This window comes from Sycon ciliatum, chromosome 2, assembly GCF_964019385.1.
Source record: "Sycon ciliatum chromosome 2, ocSycCili1.1, whole genome shotgun sequence".
In the NCBI taxonomy this organism is placed as follows: domain Eukaryota; kingdom Metazoa; phylum Porifera; class Calcarea; order Leucosolenida; family Sycettidae; genus Sycon; species Sycon ciliatum.
The window spans coordinates 23860743-23884975 of NC_088644.1; the positions used below are offsets into that span (position 1 = coordinate 23860743).

The window sequence follows — 24233 nt, forward strand, 5'->3', positions numbered from 1 at the left end:
ACGCGTTGGTTTCTTATTTGACACGCGGTGCTGGGCGGTATTTGTCGGCGCGTCCGCGGCTTTGAAGTTTTGGTGAGCTGTCTTGCAGGACTTGTGCGGGCTTGCGTCGGTGCTGGGCGGTATGGTTGGCTTTGAGAGCACGCAGAACAGGATACATGCGGTTGTGATGGACTGTGCAATGAGTGGCATGCCATTATGTTAACAGGTGCCTTCACCGCCGTTAGTCCGTACGTTATTGGACGTCGTCTTGGTTCTTTCCTGGCAATCTCTAGTCCCTAGTCCAGCGTAAGAAGCAGTTATCACTACTTTGTGCTTTAGTGCTTATTCCTTCTCACTGAGTCATGGAAGATACCGTACAGGTAAGTAAAGGGCGATGCGAGAATCTTGAATCTTATGCATTCCCAGTGAACATGAGAACAGAGAATGGGCTGGAGAAAACAAGAAACATCCTAAATGATTGTGTTCCTTACAGCATCATAGACCCTGTGCCCCTCCTCGCTTACCTATTCACTGCCTGACATATTATCAGTGCTGTAATATTGGTGTTCTGCTCTATGTTACGGGAACGCGAAGAATCCCGGGAACGCTCTTCACGTTCCCGTATTATAAACAAAACCGTTTCTGCTCTATATATACCATGTATTAAATGCGCCGAAGGATGTATTGCAATTACATAACTTGTACTTCAAAGTATGTACCTAGTAGCAAAAGCCAATAAATACTGTTTATAAATTACTCCTTTTTAGGGTAAAGTGCAGTGGAAAAATACTAAAACTTTTCATTTTCACTGGTTTGAGGGAAAGACGCAAAAAGTCTGAAGAAAAATTGACTGTCACCACCAAGACTCGAACCATCCCAGCAGAGGCCGTTCAACATTTTCTTCAGACTTTGTAACTCACACTTCCCGTGAATCCACACAGACGTGCGGGTGGGACGCAGACCTCACTGTAACCCACACACTTTACGTACAAACTAGCACGTGGGGAGCCCAAGTCCTTTTGTAAAAACCATCAGTAACCCCGAAGTATGAACGATGTTTGTTTCAGGGACTACAAAGAACTTTTGTGACATCCCCTACATGTAAGCCCGCTGTTAGTGCTGACATACATAGAACCACCTGGTTAAAAACAGCACTGACATCGGGTTCTACGCCCGGTTGGGCTGTCCATGAAAAAGGATTGTGTTAAAAACTAACTTCGAGAAAATGTTGGTTGGGCGACCCTAGCAATATAAAGTTGCAACTGTAAACCTAGGTGTATAGTTCCGGTTGGTCATGTTTCAATAGGAGATCTTCCTGCATAAACGTGTATGTTTTTTTTTAGGGAGGTGAGACGGGTCTGTGTAGAAATGAACAAAGTTGAGATTACCTTGAAAAATATCGGTATTTATGAATGGTCCCCTACTGAAATTGGGTAAAAAATGAGACTAAAGAAACACAATAATTTGAGGTTCAAGGAATGCCAGCTAATTTCCACGAACGCCACACTGCGTCGTAAAAGAGCATACGTGAAACTAAAAATATGATAAAAATACGAGGTCATGAATACAGCAGGCTAGATTTTCGTGGGGTGCGATCAAGTCATTGTATTTCATAGTAGCGGTAAATGCATCTTTGTTGGGAGGAACCAGCCCCACACACATTGTACTGTAGAATATTATGTTGAACGTGACAAGCCGATATCTCAATAGATCGAGACATTGGTTGGTGTATGTACTAGTTGTATTTTGTAATAAGCTGCAGTAGCTGGTGGAGGTGAAAACAATGCTGCTGCTGCCGCTTTACTTGAATCCTGCCAAGTGGAATAGTAGCGTATTGAAACCTGTGCCAGCGAATATACCTGCACAGAGAAAGCAGGAACACACGCACACACACACACGTTTGTCCCTTTGTGCATTTTTCCTGTCCTGGGTTTGGCATGCCCATCGTAGCATCATCAGGCCAGCATGCAGCACAGTCATAGCAGGCACTGGGGTGCAAAAAGGCAAACAGCAACGGGAGTGATGTGTGTCATACAGCACCAGGCCTTACCAAGTGATATTGTCAAACCAGCAATGTTGATACACAGCTCCCGGTCTCCATCCGCTATATTCGTATCCGAGCGCAGCAGATTGAACGTATTCACGTAGGACGCACCTAAAGGAACAGAAAACAAAGGAGTGCCCACTAAGATGGATTCTAACTCCCCAACACCAATATGCACAGCATTCTGATCTGAAACATTGCATCATTGCATCGGTGTGAACATGTTTGTTCGGACGTGCATGGGCGTGTGAACGCGTCTCTGTATTGCTGGCATGTAGTGAAATGGGTACATATGGTGTGTAGTGAGTGGCGTCATGCAGTCGTGTACGGCAAAGGAGTGCCCACTAAGATGGATTCTAACTCCCCAACACCAATATGCACAGCATTTTGATCTGAAACATTGCATCGGTGTGAACATGTTTGTTCGGACGTGCATGGGCGTGTGAACGTGTGTCTGTATTGCTGGCATGTAGTGAAATGGGTACATGTGGTGTGTAGTGAGTGGCGTCATGCAGTCGTGTACGGCTGGCACATGAAAAGCGTATGCGACTCTTGTTGCTATAGGGCCTTCAGTTGTTCACACAGTGAGCTGGTACTCTTCTCACCTCCGAGCAGTCCAACAAATATCATGTAGGCAGGTAGCACAGCGACAGGCATGAAGTGATTCTGCACAAGTGACCACAGACCAACAGCACAACAGAAACATCACCGCATGAAGTGTTTCTCCGCAAGAGAACACAGCCCAGGACAACAGAAACCCTGCATGAATAGTTGAATACGGACCAGCACAATAGAAACATCACTGCCACACGCTGGCAACAATGCCGTGTAGATCTTATCCAACTGTTTACAGCGAAGCTGGCAGCCGTGAACAGGTTCACACACGTCGCATCAACCTACTGCACATCCATGACTGAATCAGTAGTGGCCGCTGGAGTACGATATCACCTACTGCACATGACTGAATGAATCAGTAGTGGCTGCTGGTGTACGATATCGTTCTCGGGTACAGTGCTGTAGCGCACACTACAGCCTACACGTGTGTGTGTGCTTGCGTGCGTGCGTGTGTGTGTGGCATAGTTTCACAAACACAGTGCCATATCTGAGAACGACCCAGTACACTGTCCCCGGGGAAAATTGCGGGAAAAAATCGCAAAAAACGCGGGGAAAAATGCGGCATAATAGGGAGGTTTCGCTCTACGGAATTACGTATGAAAATAACGTAGGAACTGCACGGAATTTTCATACGTCAAAATCAGAGCTGTTGGGTTTCGCTCTACGTGATTTCTCCACGACTGCTAAACATGCGTTGTTGCTTTGGAGACGCGTTGGCTGCATGCGCCCACCGCGTGCACCATGAACCGAAACCGCGTTTTCCATCTTATTTTGCACGTGGTGTACGGTGTGTGTACCTTGTGTTTCGCGCGGCTTGAACGTTGCCATGGACAAATGCGGAAAATGCGAAAAATATTTCAAAAAATCCTACGGAGGACCCAACGTAGGAAAGAGCTTTCCTACGGAAATCCATAGAGAGATTTACGTATGAAAGTTGCCCTCGATCCCCGGCGCGTACGACATACGGATTTTCATACGTAATTACGTAGAGCGAAACCTCCCTAATATGGCATAATTTGCGGTGAATTTGCGGTAAGGGAGCATCTCATAAGTTCGCACTTTTTTTGTAAACGTAACGCATTTCGAATAGACTTTACCCCCCTACCTCCCCCCTCTATTTGAAAGTCTTATCGCACATTTTCCGTGTGGATCTAATACATGTACATGTACTGTGCATGTCCATGCCATGCATGTCCATGCACATGTATGCACATGAATGTCAAAGTGAATGGCATACAGTCTGCATCTAAGTACTGAGTACAAGAAATGACATGTACACGCACATAAACAGAGTTCCCCCACAACCATTGTGTACTGTAAAAGCTGGCCAGGTACACAGTTTGATGATGCTGATGTGACACTTGACACCTCTGAGTAGCCTGTATGCATGCAGTGCAAGGCATGATCTCCAAACACAGGCACATACTGTGACATAGCTCTACACCTAAACACGCTCATTTTGCTGAAGCGCTCTAGCACATGCACTGCATGCACAGTATGTACACATCCAGGAAATGTGCGAATTGTCATTTTTCTATTCGAAAAGGGCGTTACCCCCCTACCCCCGTTTCGAAATGCGTTACGTTTAGAAAAAAAATGCGAACTTATGAGATGCTCCCTAAGTATGCGGTGAATAATATTGATGTGCGGCAATTTTCAGTGAGTATGTAGTGAAATCAATCAGTTACAAGTCTCTGGTGTAAGCACTCGTCATATTTGAGTAAAAAGCCGCCACGATGAGACGTTGCTGACCGAACAGTGCACTGTGTGTACGTGTAGAGCAACAAAAAAGTTCAAAAACGCGGGAAAATCGCGGAAAACGCGGTCTTTTAAAAAATCGCAAAAATCGCGGAAAAAACGCGGCCGCGGAATCGCAATTTCCCCCGGGGACAGAGTACATACCGTATAGGCGTAACGGGGCTCTATTTTTCCAGAAGACGCATCGAGGGGGGTTATATTTGAGAGAGGGCTTTATTCGAGAGGGGGCTCTATTTTCTAATGGAAATACCAACTGTTTCACACTATTCATGCTGATCAGTACATGCAGTGACTACAGTCGATCGTTGTACGGTAAAGTACCCGTAACTGCACTGCATAGTATGGACATTGTGCATTCGATTATAGCCCCGGGCTTTTATGCGATACGGGGCTTTATTATTCCGATTCCCTCTGACACACGGGCTCTATTTGAGAGGGGGCTCTATTCGAAGGGGGGCGTGTATTCGAGCGCGTACGGTACATGCGGAATACCCGCAAACTAACGCTGAACGATACTTGTACTAACTTGTATGTCGTAGTACTGCTAATCTGCCCCTTGTCGATTTTCTTCCTGTGAATCGACTTGAGGTATATAATGGTGTTGGGCCGATGCATCAGTACACAGCACATGTCCGGGCAGGTGCAGATTTGCCCTTTCCGGTTTATGTAGCACGCTCTTGGGGGCTATGCTGTCCCTCCAGGAACTTGCGATTCCGCGGCCGCATTGTTTTCCGCGATTTGAACAAAAGTCCGCGATATCCGCGATATTTGAAAAATCATCCGCGATATTGTAGAAAATTGTACTGTTGATACTTGAAAAGCACCCGCGATATCGATGTTGTTTAGTTCTTCAAGCTCGTCAGTAGTTTACTTGTGAGATAGACACCAGAATGGAGAAGTTTCTGGGCAAATCAGCGGCTGACAAGTCAGGCTCGCGTAGAGTGTTGTCCACGGATGGAGGAAAGCTGTCTTGCAAGCTCCTGTCAGGCAGTTGAACACAGTTGCAATCGAGTACAGCGCAGCACACGTGCATAATTTATGCTGTACGACTCGTACATTGCAGCACACTACAGTTCAAGTACTGAAGTACCAAAATCGGCCGCATTTTCCGCAATTTTACCACAATAATCCCGCAATATTTGACAAAATCCGCAATATCCCCCGCAATTTGTGGCATTTTACCTCGCAACTTTTTCCGCGGTATTTCCGAAATGTCTCCGCAAGTTTCTGGAGGGACAGGCTATGTACAGTCAGACCTCACACACATCCGTTTTCCACAAAAAAATATCCGGATAGGCGAGGGAATTGAACACACATTGTAAGTATCGGTGACCAACGATTTTCTTCCGGATGGCGAGGGATCCGGATAAAAGAGGAACGAATAAGCGAGGTCTGACTGTACTAGTATTCTTGCTGGTATGTATCCAAAGCACATACCAGAAAGACCTCTAAATGATCGCATTGTCGGTGAGTGAATGTTCATGCAACCTTACCCAAGCTATGATGATCCAGACGACCATGTTGATGGTTTGCAAGATGGTGAGAATACCCACTCGCTTGATCTGCACCAGTCCTAGCGATGATCGGGACACTAGCACACCAGCCTGAAAGTAACACAACACAAGCCATTGTCCTTCAGATCAAGGTGGCTGGCTGGTCTTGCCACCTTACAGTAGGTTCTGCGCCTTGCAGCATTCTGTCAATGTCGTACCTGGTGAACTCAGAAGTAGGGCGTAGTAAAATGCCACTTGAAAGATTACAACAGCATCATGTCAGGACAGGAAGGAAACAGGCCGGTACAAGTAGTAAGATTACACGTGCGCAGTACTGCACCTGCAGCATGCATCAGGGAGGGGCAGCGTACGGTCACTACGGTATTGACCGCACCACTATTTGACCCAAGTCTGTCCCTCCAGGAATCCGCGGAATTCATGTTTTTTTTTTAAATATCTCGCGGAATTCACAGTTTTCACCGCAGAATCGTGAAAATCACGGTTTGGGGGCAATGCGAGCACGCGCTTCATATTCATGCACAGTGCAGTGTCCTGTCGCTATTTTGTTGCATTCAAAGTCGAGGGAGTTTTCTTCGTTACTGTATTGAGCCTATCGTGTGTTTTCGACCACTAAATTTTTTATTGATACTTGTACATAGCATATAGCCATGTCTTTTCGCCGGTGCAGCGCCGCAGAAATACCGCAGTATTGCCGCAGAATTCATGCTATCCGCCGCATAATGTAGCGATTTGTGCCGCAGAATTCTGCGCAGAATTTCAACTTTCTGTCCGCGGATTCCTGGAGGGACAGCTGAGCACCCCGTGAATCAATAAAATCATTAAAATGCACTGATTTGGGCTCTAATTTCCCAAAATTTTCGCCTCGGCCACCCCTCCCCCACAAGTAAATTGTACTTCAGATGGCTGACCGTACCGCACTATCAGGGTTCGTAGCACAACATATACACAAAATTTCAGGGGATTTCCAGGGGCATTTCAAGGGTATTCACAGATGTCATACAGTCGCTAGACACCACATATCCGTAGCCACGCAGAGGTTCACTGATTCAGAATGTCAACAATCGAAGATTTGATCATCAGTACTACAAGTAGTAGAGCTGCCGTCACCATCACGCTTCTCCATCGCTAAGTTCTTAGCGAACTAACCAGTCTTTGTACGGGTCCAAAGACAACCAGCGATCGTTGAAAACACACTTGCCTTTCGGCATGGAGAACAAGTACAACTCTGTAAAACTTCTTCGGCATTCCGAAAAAAAAACTGAAGACACTTTGTCTTGTTGAAGGCCAAAACAAACAAATAAAACGGAAAAACAGTTGCAGTGGCGGATTCCAGTTTCGCTACAGTCAGGAACCGTCGTGCCGCAGTCGATAGTCGAGCGTACATGGCGATCAAGGCTCAAATGTAAAAAAAACACTGTAAAGTCTAAAGATCTACGCGAGCTGCGCTGGCCGCTGAGGCCGTCAACTCACATGACCAGTACAGGTGACCGGACTGGCACTCATAGATCTATGCATATCATGTACAGTCAGTCGCTGAGTACGGAGGTCTACCAGGTCGCGTGATCTGGAAAACAAATTTCAGGGGATTCAAGGAACATTTTCTATAAAATACAAAATTTGAGGGGATTTCAGGGAATTCCCGGGGGAAGAACAACTTTCAGGGTCTTCAAGGGTGCTACGCACCCTGCACTATATGTAAATCACCTTCCGACGCCCCTGTGTTCGAAACAAGGAGAGTAGGCAAGTCTCCTCTGAGTACCCGCCTCTCAGGTTCTACTGTACATACCTGGTAGCATAATTGGATAGCAGCATAGAACTCGGGACAAGTCGGTGTATAGATTGGATCACCCTGTGCAGGGAAAATGAGGTGGTAGATACCGCAGATTGCAGGGATATGAGAACGCAACACGGCATGAATAGTGACACCAGGGAAACTGCGACAGTCAACTTCGCTAATAACGACTGCGGATGTAACGACAATTCGCGAATAACGACAAAATTTTCATGCCCAGAGCAAAGTCCCATCCAACTGTGACACATATAATGAGATTTCGGGTATAACGGCACTTCGCGAATAAGGACACTTTTCTGAGTGTCGCCGAGTGTCGTTATACGCGAAGTTGACTGTATTCTAACATTCACCAATTTTCCGACAAATGCAGTTGAGGTTGACTTGCAAGGCCAGGTGACCCAGTACTCTTCTGGACAGCACTGTCACATTCAACGCTGTGTCGACCCCGAGTGATCCGTTAGGTCTTTACTTACCATGGCGACATGATGCACAGACATGAAGGCGGCACAGTGCACTTATGAAAAAAACTAGCAGTGAGAATGTTCAACCTGCAGAGACTAGTGCCTATTTACTGGCGGGCGAACCCATGGTGCGGATCAGTGCAAAGCATGTTCTACTTAGAATGGTTCACAAGAGTAATACCAAAATACAGCAATATATACTGAGACAAAATACTAGTGCATCGATGAAGTTGTAGAGCACCTTATTTTCGGTGTAACTTTAAACTTCGGTACAGAAACCAGGCACCTCAATTTAGATTACATCTAACAAGCTCCAGCAAGGTCACTGGTGCATTCAGGTCTAAATCTGGCTTTGAAACATAACAAAAAAACATTTTTCAATGCTATCAGGTTTGTGGCATTTTCTCTGTGTCTTGCTGATGTGTCCACATAGGAAGAAACAGTTCTGCCCGCAGACTGAGCACATATCCTAGCCTATAGGTTGACAGGTTATCATGGCAGTGAGTCAGCAATAACTACAAATACAGATACACTGTGGTCTAGTGCAGTACTGCCGGGTACCCAAGAACGGGGGGGGGGGGGGGGGGGGGCAGGGTTCTAGCCTAGCACATTCTTATTTTTAGCAAACACAGCAATTTCGTTCTTTTTCGATGATACACACTTCCATTACTGTAAAAGCCATATATATATAACGAAGTGCTAACTCTAACGAGTTAACGAGGAGAAATCTGTCGTTAAAATAGAAATCGTTATACAGAAATCGATACATATACTGTCCTATTGAGCGTGGAGAATGAGTGAGAATCGTTACCTTTGGTACACGTAAACTAGTCAAGTTTGGGAAATCGTTATATATGCGCCTCGTTAGAATAATGGCTTTTACATGTACATTTATGCTGAGTTATACATGCTGAGTGTACAATAGAGTGCATATTACGGTTTCCGTTCTTATCTGCAAAACATCTAGCCTACACCGTTCTTAAAAATTGGTGAAATTCTAGCCTGGCCGTTCTAGCCTGGCCGTTCTAGCCTGGCCGTTCCAGCCTGGCCGTTCCAGCCTGGCCGTTCCAGCCTGGCCGTTCCAGCCTGGCCGTTCCAGCCTGGCCGTTCTTCGGTGGTCCGACAGTACTGTACACCGGGTGATCAGAAAAACAACTCCTTTCGAAATACTCACTTTTTCTTTAGCTTTGGCTGAGCAACTGCGAGCCACATACTCCGTAAAGTACACCGCACCAAGCTGCAAATGGGCACACACACAGTCATAAAGAGTACAAGACCAGTTGCACTCACAACTTGGGATGAGTCTTTTCGAAAAGCCCCAAGCTTATCAGTCCCGGGGGGAAACGATACACCTTCAAGATTGCACAATGCAGTGATTTCAGAGGGCATGTTTACACGATACGCTAGGCTTAGCAAACTGTGCTCATCTGATAAACAGAACCCTCCGGTTACAATTCGAAACACACTCGGTCCACATGCCTCAAAGTGAGCTACCACACACACACACACACACACACACACACACACACACACACACACACACACACACACACACACACACACACACACACACACACACACACACACACACACACACACACACACACACACACACACACACACACACACACACACACACACACACACACACACACACACACACACACACACACACACACACACACACACACACACACACACACACACACACACACACACACACACACACACACACACACACACACACACACACACACACACACACACACACACACACACACACACACACACACACACACACACACACACACACACACACACACACACACACACACACACACACACACACACACACACACACACACACACACACACACACACACACACACACACACACACACACACACACACACACACACACACACACACACACACACACACACACACACACACACACACACACACACACACACACACACACACACACACACACACACACACACACACACACACACACACACACACACACACACACACACACACACACACACACACACACACACACACACACACACACACACACACACACACACACACACACACACCTCAGACCTCAGACATGCCCATCGCGGAAGCGATGATAGCGAACAGCTATGTTAGACATAGCAACTTGTGCTGGGATTACACCATTCAACAGCTTGCAAGGCTGATGAATTGACCGCCACTATTTTTAGCCTGGTATCCACCACACAGCTGTTTGAAGTGACTTTTTCTGGCCAGTGAATCCCTATTTTTCATTTTTCCATTTTTTTCTACACACACACCACACCACATACTCCGGCATACACTGGCTGTTGGTAACCACCCAGGAGAATGAAAGAAAAGTCAGGAAGAGTCTGAGAAAGAGAAGAAAGACGTGTGTGACCATAATCGTCGGGAATCGAACCCGCAACCTATCGATTGGAAATCGCTGCACATACCACTGCACCATATGGGACACACACACACACACACACACACACACACACACACACACACACACACACACACACACACACACACACACACACACACACACACACACACATGTGCGCACATGCACACAGACCTACATTGAAAGACAGCCAGGCAGACGAGCAAAGACATCGGCCAAGGCGAGAGCATCCACTTTCCGCCGCTTCTATGCTGCGTGATTCTGATACTGATTCTGCTGTAGTGCGACACGTCACACACACACCAAGTATGCAGGCAGCAACACTTACAGAATTCAAATTACGCACAACAGGCTCAAAGTCGACCAATCTAATTACAACCACATGCGTTCCTACTTGCATTCCTGTTGGCACACACGGCGAGTGGTACACACACACACACACACACACACACACACACACACACACCTTTTGACGCCCATCGCCGGAGGCGATGATAGCAATGCTACGGCAGAAGCCATAGCAACTTGTGCTGGGATGGCACCATTCAACAGCTTGCAAGGCTGAAGAATTGACCGTCACTATTCAGCCTGGTCTACACCATACAGCTATTTGAAGTGACTTTTTCTGGCCAGTGAATCCCTATTTTTGGTCTTTTCATTTTTTTCCCACGCACACCATCACACCACGTACTCCGGCATGCACAGGCTGTTGGTAACCACCCAGGAGAATGAAAGAAAAGTCAGGAAGAGTCTGAGAAAGAGAAGAAAGACGTGTGTGACCATGGCATAATCGTCGGGAATCGAACCCGCAACCTATCGATTGGAAATCGCTGCACATACCACTGCACCATATGGCGCACATACACACACACACACACACACACACACACACACACACACACACACACACACACACACACACACACACACACACACACACCATGTACCATGTATACGCCCGTCGCAAGAGAAGCACGCAAATCTGCAAATGCACTGGATGTGCACCCACAGATTTTCTCTTTATAGCAACGATAGCGGATCTGATTCTGATTGAAACAGATCAAGACAAGCGCCAGATAACTGTCTAATCCACACAACTGGCGAAGCCATGTGAATCGACCCCCCAATGCACACCTGGTCTACACCACACGGAGTACATCGGAATAGGACGGCCAAGACAGTTACCTATGCACACCCTACACTTGCTGGGGTAACCAGTACACACACACACACACACACACACACACACACACACACACACACACACACACACACACACACACACACACACACACACACACACACCTCAGACCTCAGACACACACACACACACACCACACACACTAGGGAGGTTCCGGAGTACTATTTTTCGCGCCAAAATCCGTAGAGGCTCTACGGATTTTTTATACGTCGTTTTCGAGCAGTGAAATGTTCCGGAGTACGGAACTTATGTGTTTGCCGTCATTGCCTAGGTTACGATCGCAAACACGTCACATTCCCGCGCTATGCCTTTATACTTTGAAAATTTGTACCGAAATAAAAACTTCCCGCGAAAAATCGATGTTTCTCGTACCAAATTTGTACGCGAAAAATCTTTCTGCACCCGATGACCATGATGACGCAAAATCTCCATACGAAACATGGTTCGTAAGAAAGCCAGTCCACACGGATTCTCCATGCCAAAAAATCGTATGGAGCACACCTGGAAAAAATCCGTAGCGCCCATACGGATTTTGGCAGGCAAAATCGTACCCCGGAACCTCTCTACTTTACATGTGTGCACTTGCAATAACTTAAACATAAAAACACTGTTCCAAGAGACATACATGTACTGCAATGGGCCAGGCTTAGCGCTTACAGCTAGAGCAGCATTGCCACTTAGCACACAGCATGCATTTGGGTCACAGCAATCTAATCTTACCTATACACAACCAAATGCAAGCAATGGACAGGAGGAATGCACACAGCATACACACTTACATACACTTACACACACACATAGTCAAATCTGTGTGTGTGTGTGTGTGTGTGTGTGTGTGTGTGTGTGTGTGTGTGTGTGTGTGTGTGTGTGTGTGTGTGTGTGTGTGTGTGTGTGTGTGTGTGTATGTGCGTGCGTGTCTCTCTCTGTGTCTCTGTGTGTCTCTATCTCGGTCTTTCTCTCTATCTCTCTAGGTTTATTTGCCTGCTGCCTGAGTGTACATCTCTAGTTTGTCTACCTTGGATCAGCGGTGTTGTTTCTGATGTCCGGTACTTGCTGGACTCTTGCTCCTCTCGTGTCAGAGCAGGCTGTTGTTCGTCGGGTTTCTTCAAGATTACAAAGTATGCAAGCCAGTAGATCAGCACGATGGGCGTAGCCAGGAGAAACACATAGCTGCAGTGGGACACATAGCAAACACATAGCATACACGGCAATTGCATTCTACTGTGCAGCACCCGACAATGCAACAGTATTGCATTCTACAGTGCACCACCTGACACTTACAATGCACTGTGCACAAGGGGTTAAATAGCCCTGAAGCATAAAACATTTCAAACAATTACACTGGGAGCTCAAATGAACATCTACTCCTTCTCAACACGTCAAGATTGAATATAGGAACAAGAGGTGAAGATACAGCCATGGCCACATTCTGAGGAGGAGAAGTGAGTGAGTGAGAGAGAGAGAGAGAGAGAGAGAGAGAGAGAGAGTGTGTGTGAGTGAGCAAGTGAGTGAGAGAGAGAGACTCAGAGAGAGAGAGAGAGAGAGAGAGAGAGAGAGAGAGAGAGAGAGAGAGAGAGAGAGAGAGAGAGAGAGAGAGAGAGAGAGAGAGAGAGAGAGAGAGAGAGAGAGAGAGAGAGAGAGAGAGAGAGAGAGAGAGAGAGAGAGAGAGAGAGAGAGAGAGAGAGAGAGATGATGATGTGTGTGTGTGTGTGTGTGTGAGAGAGAGGGGGGGGGGGGGGGGAGAAGGGAATGAGTGCGAGAGTGAATGAGTGAGCGAGTCGGTGACAAAGAAACGGTGAACGAGTGAGATATTGACAAAGGGTGGGTGAATGAATGAATGAGTGATGGAGTAAAAAAGAGTGGGCGAGTGAGTTAATTAAGAGTGGGTGGAAGAAAAGGAACAGAAGGGGAAAATGCATAGGTAACAGCCATAAAGTTCGTGATATGAAACATTTGGTGGGCCAGTCTAACAAAGATCATAACTATGTAACTGTTACTAATGCTGTACGTACTGGTTCATGTGAAGAAGCTTGTCATTTCGAGATGTGCCGGGAGGAGTTTGGACGGCACACGCTACAGAGGACAGGGGAAACGACCACAGGAGGCAAGAGAAAAGAAAGGAAAATAGATAAAGACGACTGCTGTGATGAAACACACAAAGTCTTTGTCAGTTACAGCGTATGCATTTACGCATGATCGCACTTGGCCAGTGTAAACTGCATACCAAAAACACCCTGATTAACTGATGCTGATGGCATTGAGAATGCACTGCAAGTCCGAACTACACGCAGCTCATCGAAAGGCACTGACAAGAAATGGACGCTCCCAATGCTTGGTGAAACTGCAGAGCTAGTACTTGACCCAGCCGGTGCACAAACCCAAGAAGAAGTGACTTTAACACAAAAATGAATACTACGGATCCACGTATGTTGGGTATGGTCAAGAACCCCCTCTTCCATGATCAGCTAGAACCCCCTCTCCCATGATCAGCGAGAACCCCCTCTCCCATGATCAGCTAGAACCCCCTCTCCCATGATCAGCGAGAACCCCCTCTCCCATGATCAGCTAGAACCCCCTCTCCCATGATCAGCTAGAACCCCCTCACCCATGATCAGCGAGAACCCCCTCTCCCATGATCAGCGAGAACCCCCTCTCCCATGATCAGCGAGAACCCCCTCTCCCATGATCAGCGAGAACCCCCTCTCCCATGATCAGCGAGAACCCCCTCTCCCATGATCAGCTAGAACCCCCTCTCACATGATCAGCGAGAACCCCCTCACCCATGATCAGCGAGAATCCCCTCTCCCATGATCAGCTAGAACCCCCCCTGATCAGCTCCAAAACACGACTTATACTGAAATGAAAACTGACCACTAGACATGGGGATGGTTCTGCACAGATCCAACAACTCAACATGCATCAAGCACACGCGCATGGAGAGGTAAGCGATGTGACTACAGCAGTCCATTGCTCATGTCGAAGAACTGGATCACATTCAGTCAGTGAGAGCGAATCGCCCAAAAGAGCTTGAGAAGTTTGTCGATCTACTCTCGGTAGCAGTGATCAACCTCAAGGATGCTGGGCGGAGTGCAGAACTACAGCCTGGCACTTTCTACAGCAAGCTCTTGAAGAAGTTCGACCAGCAGCTCCTCACCCAATTCCACCGATGGCGATACGACCGAGCCAAGCCAGACTCCGTAGAGGTCCTTCTTGAATGGTGCAGTCTGGAGGCTGAATTCCATACCACGGCAGCAGAAACCATTGAAGGCCTCGACACGAGAAGTCAGGCAAGTGCGAGTAGCAGTGTTTCCGCATCACGACGGTCGACACCATTCGCTGGTCCGAAGAAGAGCACATTCGTCAGCACACCAGACAACAAGCCACGGTCGTGTTCCCAGTGTAAAGGCCCGCATTCCATCACGCAATGCATGCCCTTCAAGGCAGCAACACCGGCGAAGCGATAGAAGGTCGCGAAGGAGACAGGCCTGTGCTTCCGTTGCCTGAATTCTGGTCACTCAGGGCGCGAGTGTTTCAGGGCACAGACATGTGGCATAGACGGTTGCCAGAAAAGCCATCATCGTCTGCTTCACGAAAACCGGCAGATTGGATTGTATAAGCAGCCAACGGAGAAGGCGGGAGACAGCAAAGCAGCAGTGTCGAGCAACGAGGCTACCGGTGCGACCGAGCGAACACAGTTGGCAGTGCTACCTCCCACGGAGGGGAGCTCATCAGCGGCTCAAACCACCAACCTCGGCGTGCGCGGCAAGATAGCGCTCCGAACCGTCTCCGTTGTGGCACGGAGCGGGGACCGCCGGATTGCGCTCAATGCGCTACTGGATGACGGCAGCACTCAGAGCTATGTGAATGCCTCGGTTGCAGCTCAGCTCGGAGGAGAAGGGCAGACGCAGCGGGTGTCTGTCAGCGTACTGAATGGTGGGATAGAGTCGTTTGAGACAATGCCGGTAGACTTCCAGTTGGAGAGTAGCGACGGAAAGTTTATCGCCCCAATGACCGCCATAACCACGACGAATGTGACCGGCAGCTTGAGGCCAATCGATTGGAACGTTTAAGCCGCCAGATACACCCATCTGCAAGACATCAAGTTCCCCAAGCCTGCCGACCCGAGGGTGGTCGACATTCTCATTGGTCTCGATCACGCGGAGTTCCATACGGCCCTGGAAGAAGTGCAAGGAGAACCAGGTGAACCCATAGCTCGCCGAACAGCTCTCGGATGGACCTGTGTCGGTATCGTCGAAAAAATCGGCCAGAGCCACGCTGTTCTGCCATCGCAGTGACGTGTTCGTCGCGGAAACCAGCCATGATAGATGGACCCTGGCTCTGATCTGGCGAGCTTCCGTTTTTGGCGACTTTATCGTACATGCATGGTGAAAAGGGGTCCAAAAAAGTACCCAACTGGGGTTCGAACCGCACAATGTACTGTTGCAAGTAGAGTGAAACGGCCTGGATTCCCCCAATTCAGTGCTTTTGGAGGAAAACCTGGCCGGATTTCTATTCTTGTTACTGTTTGCTTTTTGGAGATATACTATAGACTTCAGAAACATACCGAAAGAACATTCCATGGGGGATTGCCAGAAAAAGTTCTAAAAAAAACTCAAAGTTTGATCCATTATGGACAATGGCTAGGAGTCCATCTTTTTTTTAATGGACTGTAGTTTGCTCTTCTGAGTTTCCTCTCCCAATGCATATTATTAGTGCATGCGTTAAGGCAGGAATGAGACAGCTTGTTGCTATAAATACATACAGAGTCCAATGTAGAGTGTAGCACCAAGCACACCGGCCATTCCCGTTCCGCTGGACCAGGCCGTGATCAGGTCGGGATTGTACAGACGCAAGTAGCCCAGCACAACACTGTGATTCGCACAGTCACGCACACACACGTGCACACATGCACACACACACACACACACACACACACACACACACACACACGTACACACGTACACACACACACACACACACACATGAGCATGCATAACACGACTACGGTCGTCAAGCACATGAATGTTAGTCTAGATCAAGGTATTCGTGCCGCAGCTCTTTCATCAAATGGTTACCGTCAAGCCGGGTCCATATCATCACCTCCAAGCATGCCTCCATATTGTGGAAAAGCAAACCATCATAGTGCAAATGCTTACTTGTTATCCCCAATGCATTGCAGACCAGTGAGTAGTAGAAACACTATACAGTCGTCCCTCTCTAATCCAGCACCCTCTCTAATCCAGCACCCTCTCTAATCCAGCACCCTCGATAAACCAGCACGATTTTCAGTAGCCAAAATGTTCTCTTTATGCACATTCTAGCAGAAAACCAGATTTGTTAATCCAGCACCCTCCCTAATCCAGCAGATTTTCCGTGGCAGAAATGGTGCCGGAATATAGAGGGACCACCGTACATAAACGAGCAAACAGCAATACACGTACAACCAAGAGTACATGACCCACAAGAGTGTACAACTGTTACTGTTTGTACAATCTCCATCCAGTGCTGCGACGGCAGAGTTCCACATCACTTGACTTGCTTCAAACGGTTACGCTGGCAAACAGGGCAGCGTGACCACTGGGGAGCACCAGGGACTTGTACCCTAAGCAGAACGGTGTACAACCCCGTAGATATCATGCACAGGGTGCAGATCGTGTGCACGATCGTGTCACGTGATGTGAAATTCAGGCGTTGCGGACAACGTAGACTGGAGCTGTATGCTCTCCGGTGATGTGTACACTGTCCTTGGTATCAACAACACAGCCATCTCTACTTCCTTACTTTTCACCAAATCCAGCAGTGGAGCCTGATACTACCTACAACATTATAAACACAAGCAGTGTGAGAGAGAGAGAGAGAGAGAGAGAGAGAGAGAGAGAGAGAGAGAGAGAGAGAGAGAGAGAGAGAGAGAGAGAGAGAGAGAGAGAGAGAGAGAGAGAGAGAGAGAGACAGAGAGAGACAGAGAGAGAGACAGAGAGAGAGACAGAGAGAGAGAGAGAGAAACAGAGAGATTTACATTTATAGAGACGAGCAAGTCTAGCAAATGAGGACTAAGCCGTTACAACAGATTTCTCCAATACCTGAAAGCAGGCACACTCGGCTTGGTGAGGGGGAAAGTGCAGATCATGGTCAAACAAACACATACAGTCATCAAGGACATACTCATCGCTTCTACAGGACAATATTCTCATAACATTTATACAGTCTACCTCAAAGGCAAAGATCAACTGAGACAGGCAATGCAAAGGCTACTCACAATAGCTACAATGGCAACTGTGAAGCTTGGAGCGAAGGCGATACCTATGAGGCCTGTGGATAGGGTTACACACAAATAAAACCAAGTTTGGGACATTAGTATTAGCCGTGTGATCAGGAGGTATCATATACGAGCAGAGCCGACCATGCTGCGTTACTGCTGCTGCTGGATGGCGCTGCAGGAATCACTACACTGGATCATCAATCATCTACATGCCACTCACTAACATGCTGCACACAATCATACTCTGGCCGTGTTTTATATGCTTTCAAAAACTCCTTATGAGTGGGTAGTACCAAGAGTACATAACCCCCCAGAGTGTGCAACGCCTGATCTAGCTCTGCATAGGGTCTTGGTCGAGCGGAATCGGATCTTTGCGTCATAATACCGTACACATCTGAGGGGAACCCGGGGAGTCGCGGGTACTCTTGGATCAAAAACAATGGTGCTGTTCAGAAGATCCCGAGGTCTGAACCAACGACTATATGTCACATGCATGGTTGTGCTGTACTGCTACGCATCGGCTTCTAGTATGCTTGCATTCATGGTAGCATTGACTGTAGACCTGAGCGGTCACGTGCATGTTTCTGTCTCGCGAGTTCCCGGATGCATGCACCGGAGCTTGCGCCGCGCTGTGCTGCGCTGCTTTTGTTTAGTTCCTGGTTGTTGGACTTTTAGTAGTGTTTTAGACTAGCTGGTGTGAACAGTTGCTTTTCGGAGTTCATGTAGAAAGTTCAAGGTTATTGTTTCTTCGAATCGCTTTCCGTTGTGCACGAATGTGGAATGTGTCACTGTGTGAGTGTGCGTTCCCTTTAGTGAGCTTTTCTTAGTAACAGGTGCCCTGCCTCGAGACCGGCCTTGCGCTGGTGTGAAGTGTACGCATGACATCAGAAGATCCGATTCCGCTCGACCAAGACCCTACACAGAGCTGGATCGGCGTTGCACACTCTGGGGGGTTATGTACTCTTGGTAGTACATGTCAAGCTACATGCACAATCATCCCACATCAACATTGGTTTCATATGAATGTTGCTTTCAGTTTGGCTCTTCTATGCATATCTGATGGGTGTACTTTTATCCACCTCTTGTGTGCTCTACCAATGGCTTGAGATTATTTAACATTCATCTCGACTCTAACACTTTGACATAGACGAAGGCAGACAGACACACAGACACACACACACACACACACACACACACACACACACACACCACGCACATGCACACATACACACATACGCACATGCACACACACACACATACACTACACACACGGACACAGACGCACACGGACACAGATACACATGGGCACAGATACACATGGGCACAGATACACATGGACACACACACACACACACACACATGTAAAGTTAATAGACAGTGGACAACAGACAAGGAGGTGGAGAGGGCGCTCCAGCATAAGACGTACCACCCAGCATAAGGACGCCATTGACAAATATGCGAATGCCGTAGGGAACACCAAGTGGAACAAGGACGAAAGCATTCAAGCCTGCAAAGCGAGAAGAAAACCACTAAAGCATTACCTGTAGCCACACAGCGGCATTCAGACAGCAATGCACAACTACTGCCAGTGGTAACACAAGGAGGAAAGCAAGCTAAGAGACACAAACGCAACCATACATAGCAACAAGGCGGACAATGTAACAACTAAAGCAACTCAAAAACATTTCCCAAAAGATTTTCTACACAGTTTCATCAGCCGGAATGCAGTACAGCAAGTCAAACGGTGCAGTGCATACTAGAACAGAAAGGCACGTAATGAGACTGAGCGCTAGAGGCTAGTAAAGATAACCTAGCATCTACTATACATCGGGTAGTATGGGGGGAGAGAGAAATGGCGCCGCTTTGAGTACAGTGTACTCTCGATAAGTCTCGTACCCAGTCTTGGAGACAAAAAATATGTGACTTATCACAAGTGTGTGACTTACACAAGTCTAGTGTCAACATAATTATACAAAAGTACATACTGTCCAGACTTCAAAAGTGCGCCACCTTTTGCAAATGCGTGATTTAAAAGTGAGTGACTTATCGCGAGTAGCGTGTACAAGAGACAGCACTAGTACTAGTTGTATTTCTAGTAACACAGGGTATTAAGTATAGCAGCTAGACAACAACACTTCACAGCACTGCAGTTGGAATGCATGGTCATGTGCAGTATTATTAAATAACTGGCCTGGCATTGGGTATTAAAATATTATATTTTAATACCCAATGCCAGGCCAGGAGAAAGTAAATGATTAAATGCATTACCTGCAAAGTATCTAAGGCATGGTGGTGGCCTAGCGCAAGCGAAACTTCCTAAGCTGGTTGTGTTTCTCAACACAATTGTAGAGCCAGTTGTCACGTGGACGTGCACACTTTACCCTTTCTTACTACCTGCAATATGGATCTGGAACACATTTGGCACCGTGACTGGAATTGGTCACTTACACTTTGCTCCAAAGCCAAACGCCACATTTGCCCAAGGGATCAGTGACACATCATCTGACTTGTGAAAGCTGCACAGTGGAGACAACAACAGCAGTAAGGAAGCGAGAGACAGAATTATGCATGATGCTTCTCTTTTCACATGCACTCATTGTCACACACTTTTCACCACCCCACGTCTGCTTGGTGCAATGCATGATGTGCAACAGACGGGAGATGGAACTTACAAAAATTCCGGCCACCAGTATGTGAGCACCGGTATTTGCTACAAAACAAAACTTAAAATAAAACAACCCTAATGTTCGCATTACTGAGCAGAGTTGATTTCGTAGGTGCAGTCATCAAGAGAAAGGTGCCATACTATCTCACGACACTCCAACAATCACAGACAACAACCAGCTACTAGTACACAGTCTGACAGCCAAGCACTACGCACAAGACAATCAGAATATCGAGAATGACCACCCAAACACGGTCATTGCAAACACAAATCGATAATCACAGGAGTGGCGTATCCATAACCCAACCACCATACACGCGTCCACACACACACACACACACACACGCACACACCCTACCTATCTGCAATGGTCTTGGCTGACGAGTTGATAATGACATAGGACATGTTATTGATTGTGCCGAGTAAGAAGAAGGCAATCTGTTTCAGGGATATATCGACAACCATCATCCATGCAAACCTCATACATGTAAGTCAAGTGGAATTTGATTTTTGAGGATGTGTTTCCTAGCTAAAGTGTCCTGTTACTCATATGACTATTTCTTGTAGTGCAGTGCCTATTCGAGTATACAGGCTATGTATAATACAACACCGTACCAATGCCATCAAGATGACAGTTTCGTAAGGATTCACACAGGAGACCCACCCTCAAAATGCATGTTCCACACGGCACGGATGAAAATCCGTTCCGGGGAATCGAGCTCAGGGTGTGCTGGACGTTCGAATATCGTTACTTCGTGTTCCAGTCCGCTGTGCAGCGCCATGGCTGAGTCCCAGGGGCGTCGGACAAGCTACGGTCACTACGGTATTGACTGTATCACTCTTTGCCCCAGCTACCCCGTGAATCAATGACAAGCACTGATTTGGGCTCTAAATTTTGAAATTTTTCAGAGAAGCCATCACAACCACACGAGTAATTTGTACTTCAGGTGGATGACCGTTAACTTCCGACTTGTAACCCGCATGCACAGAATTCCATCAGAATCATCTTCATGCTTTCCCAAACCAGGAGCTTATTCGGTTACGGTGTGTTTCAAAAGTATGGACCGTCATTCCAACAAACAAACAAAACACACAAAAAGTGTTAGTCCTGCAACAATCTTTGCTGGTGATTACTTTGGCTCCGGCAAGCATTGGGAATAATTTTTCAGAAATGGATGTTGATTATCCAATCGCTTACATGTAGATGCAGTCAACTTCGCTAAAAACGACTGCGGATATAACGACAGAATTTCCATGCCCAGAGCAAAGTCCCATCTAACTGCAATACACTCAATCTGCGGGTAACTGCAATACATATGTACAGTACTGTGGGGCGCCGAAGAACTGGGGGGTCAGGGTTCTAGCCTAGCCCGTTCTTATTTTTAGCGAACACAGCGGTTTCGTTCTTATTCGACGGCACCGTCTTACATGTACATTTATGCAGAGTTAGACGTCTGAGTGTACATTACTGTATTTACGGTTTCCGCTCTTATCTGCAAAAATTCCAGCCTAGACTGTTCTTAAAAATTGGTGAAATTCTAGCCTGGCCGTTCTTCAGCGGCCGGCAGTACTGTAATGAGACTTCGGGTATAAGGACACTTCGCGAATAAGGACACCTTTCTGATGCCCAGCCGAGTGTCGTTATACGCAAAGTTGACTGAATGGATTCAGCAGATCGAGGGAATGGAAAGGGGAAAGTCATGTAGATAGATATGAGGAAAATTGCAAAAACTCATCTGAGGAATGTTCCGAAGAAATCATTCGAAAACCTTGAACCAAATTTCAATTATTTGAAAAGCCTGGTCTTAACTTTTTTAAATGCATTGCATTGTGCATGTGTCCCGTGTGAGCAGCTTTTTCTTGTGAAAACAATCGATATGCCGTGCCTGTTTGTGCACAGGCGCCGCACACGCTTGTGCACACACAGCTGCCGTTCATAGCGCCCGTGCACAGCAGCGGGCGCTTCTTGACCCATGCGACCGGATAGTTCACCACACAGTGCATATAATGCATGAATTCATAAATTACAAAGTCTCAGTGTATCCATAAACACAGGCGCAGTACTGTGTTGTAAATAGGGAGGTTTAGTTCCCACGTAACGGAAACGCGTACGTGGGTGATCCACGTAAAGTGGATGAAGGGCATCCACGTTGCAATGTTGTGTTTAGTCACACGGAACAAACAAAAGCATGAAGCGAAAGGCCCAAACCTGGTCAAAGACGAAGCTACCCGGGCCTAAGAAGCTCATCGAATATTTTGATTTCGTGCTTCGGAAATTTCTTCAGCTGAGCACCCTCACAGCTCGCAAAATGCGCTCCATTCTGATTTTCACCCACGTTCTGGCGGAACGTGGGTGAGCCTCCATACACGGTATGTCGTGAATCAGAAAACGTCTGTACGTGGGTCACTGAGTATCACGTGGTACACACACGTAAAGTACCCACGGATTACGTGGGACTAAACCTCCCTAATATCTACAGTGTAAACCTCAGTGAAAAGAAAAGCTGCTCATTCACATTTTCTCGGCACTGAAGCTGCGTTTTGCCTAATGAAATGAAAAGAAACTTTCGTACTGCAACGTTGAATCTTGCACAAGTGCTATTGAAATGTTGATGGGAACTTACCCAATTTCGCCAGAGAGTTGGCCTGCTTCCAATACGAGCAGGAGGACCAGGTGGCGGGGCTTCATCCTCTTGGGCCACGGCGCTATCTAGAGACCTGGCTCCGTGGGACGCCATTGTCCTACTGTCGCTTATAAGCTTACAATACAAGCAAGAGTACTCTTCATGCAGCACAATACAACAAGTAAAGTGATAAAGACTAGTGAACACCAACACTTGAACAGAAAGGTCTATTTTCAAAAATTTCTCTCGAGCTGCCAAGTCTGATACATGTACGGCATACGTCAGGAATCTCGTACCATACGCCAGGCTGTCACATGCAAAAATGGACATCACGTGACTTCCACCGGTCCAGGCCAAGTCGCGGGGCGAGGCCTCAAGCAGTGAGTCAAGGGCTCCCCATAGTAGGTCTGCACGCACTAAAAGCAAAACGGTCTTTGTCAGAGTCCTATCCCTGATCCTGGGCAACCATGGTCAACCGGTTACTAGTATCTACACTACGTAGACTACTGAGTAGACCACTGCGTAGAGTCTACTGACTGTAAACTGTAGTCACCAATCCATGGTCACTGGTAGGGACTACAAATTGCACAATGCCCTATCCGGGTATCCATAAAATAATCACAGTCAGTATGATTATGTCACAATAGTGTACGGCTCGCCACTCTCTGGTCGTGGTAGGGTAATAGAATAGTGGCCCAACTACGGTACTTCCCCGGATATTAGTAGCTGATGACGTCTAGCTGGGGTGAAAGTAACTAGTTGGCACGCACTGAATGCTGTCCCGTGCGGATGGCAGTGATTATTATTATTGTTGTATTAAAAAGGGCATTGCCTAGGTTGTTGTGTGAACTCAGGCTGCACGACCCATACTTTGAAGTGCTGAGTCA

General features: G+C 47.1%; 1 protein-coding gene across 2 annotated transcripts; it reads right to left on the reverse strand.

Moving 5' to 3' along the window:
- Nucleotides 1-1139: 1139 nt before the first annotated feature.
- On the reverse strand, nucleotides 1140-23559 carry LOC135809300 (battenin-like). 2 transcript variants are annotated; one of them, XM_065322628.1, is made up of 16 exons: nucleotides 23347-23559; nucleotides 21081-21160; nucleotides 20506-20573; nucleotides 19484-19564; nucleotides 18055-18107; nucleotides 17580-17614; nucleotides 16561-16667; nucleotides 13811-13871; nucleotides 12814-12968; nucleotides 10776-10870; nucleotides 9338-9400; nucleotides 7697-7759; nucleotides 5890-6000; nucleotides 2629-2689; nucleotides 2030-2134; nucleotides 1140-1838 (listed from the first exon to the last, which is right to left on the reverse strand). In XM_065322628.1, the coding sequence occupies exons 1-16, from the start codon at nucleotides 23458-23460 to the stop codon at nucleotides 1780-1782; spliced, it is 1311 nt and encodes a 436-aa protein (XP_065178700.1). In that variant the 5' UTR covers nucleotides 23461-23559; the 3' UTR covers nucleotides 1140-1779. The 2 variants fall into 2 exon arrangements, with proteins under 2 accessions (XP_065178700.1, XP_065178699.1); XM_065322627.1 differs by having other exon boundaries at nucleotides 10776-10873; nucleotides 23347-23557.
- Nucleotides 23560-24233: the final 674 nt, after the last annotated feature.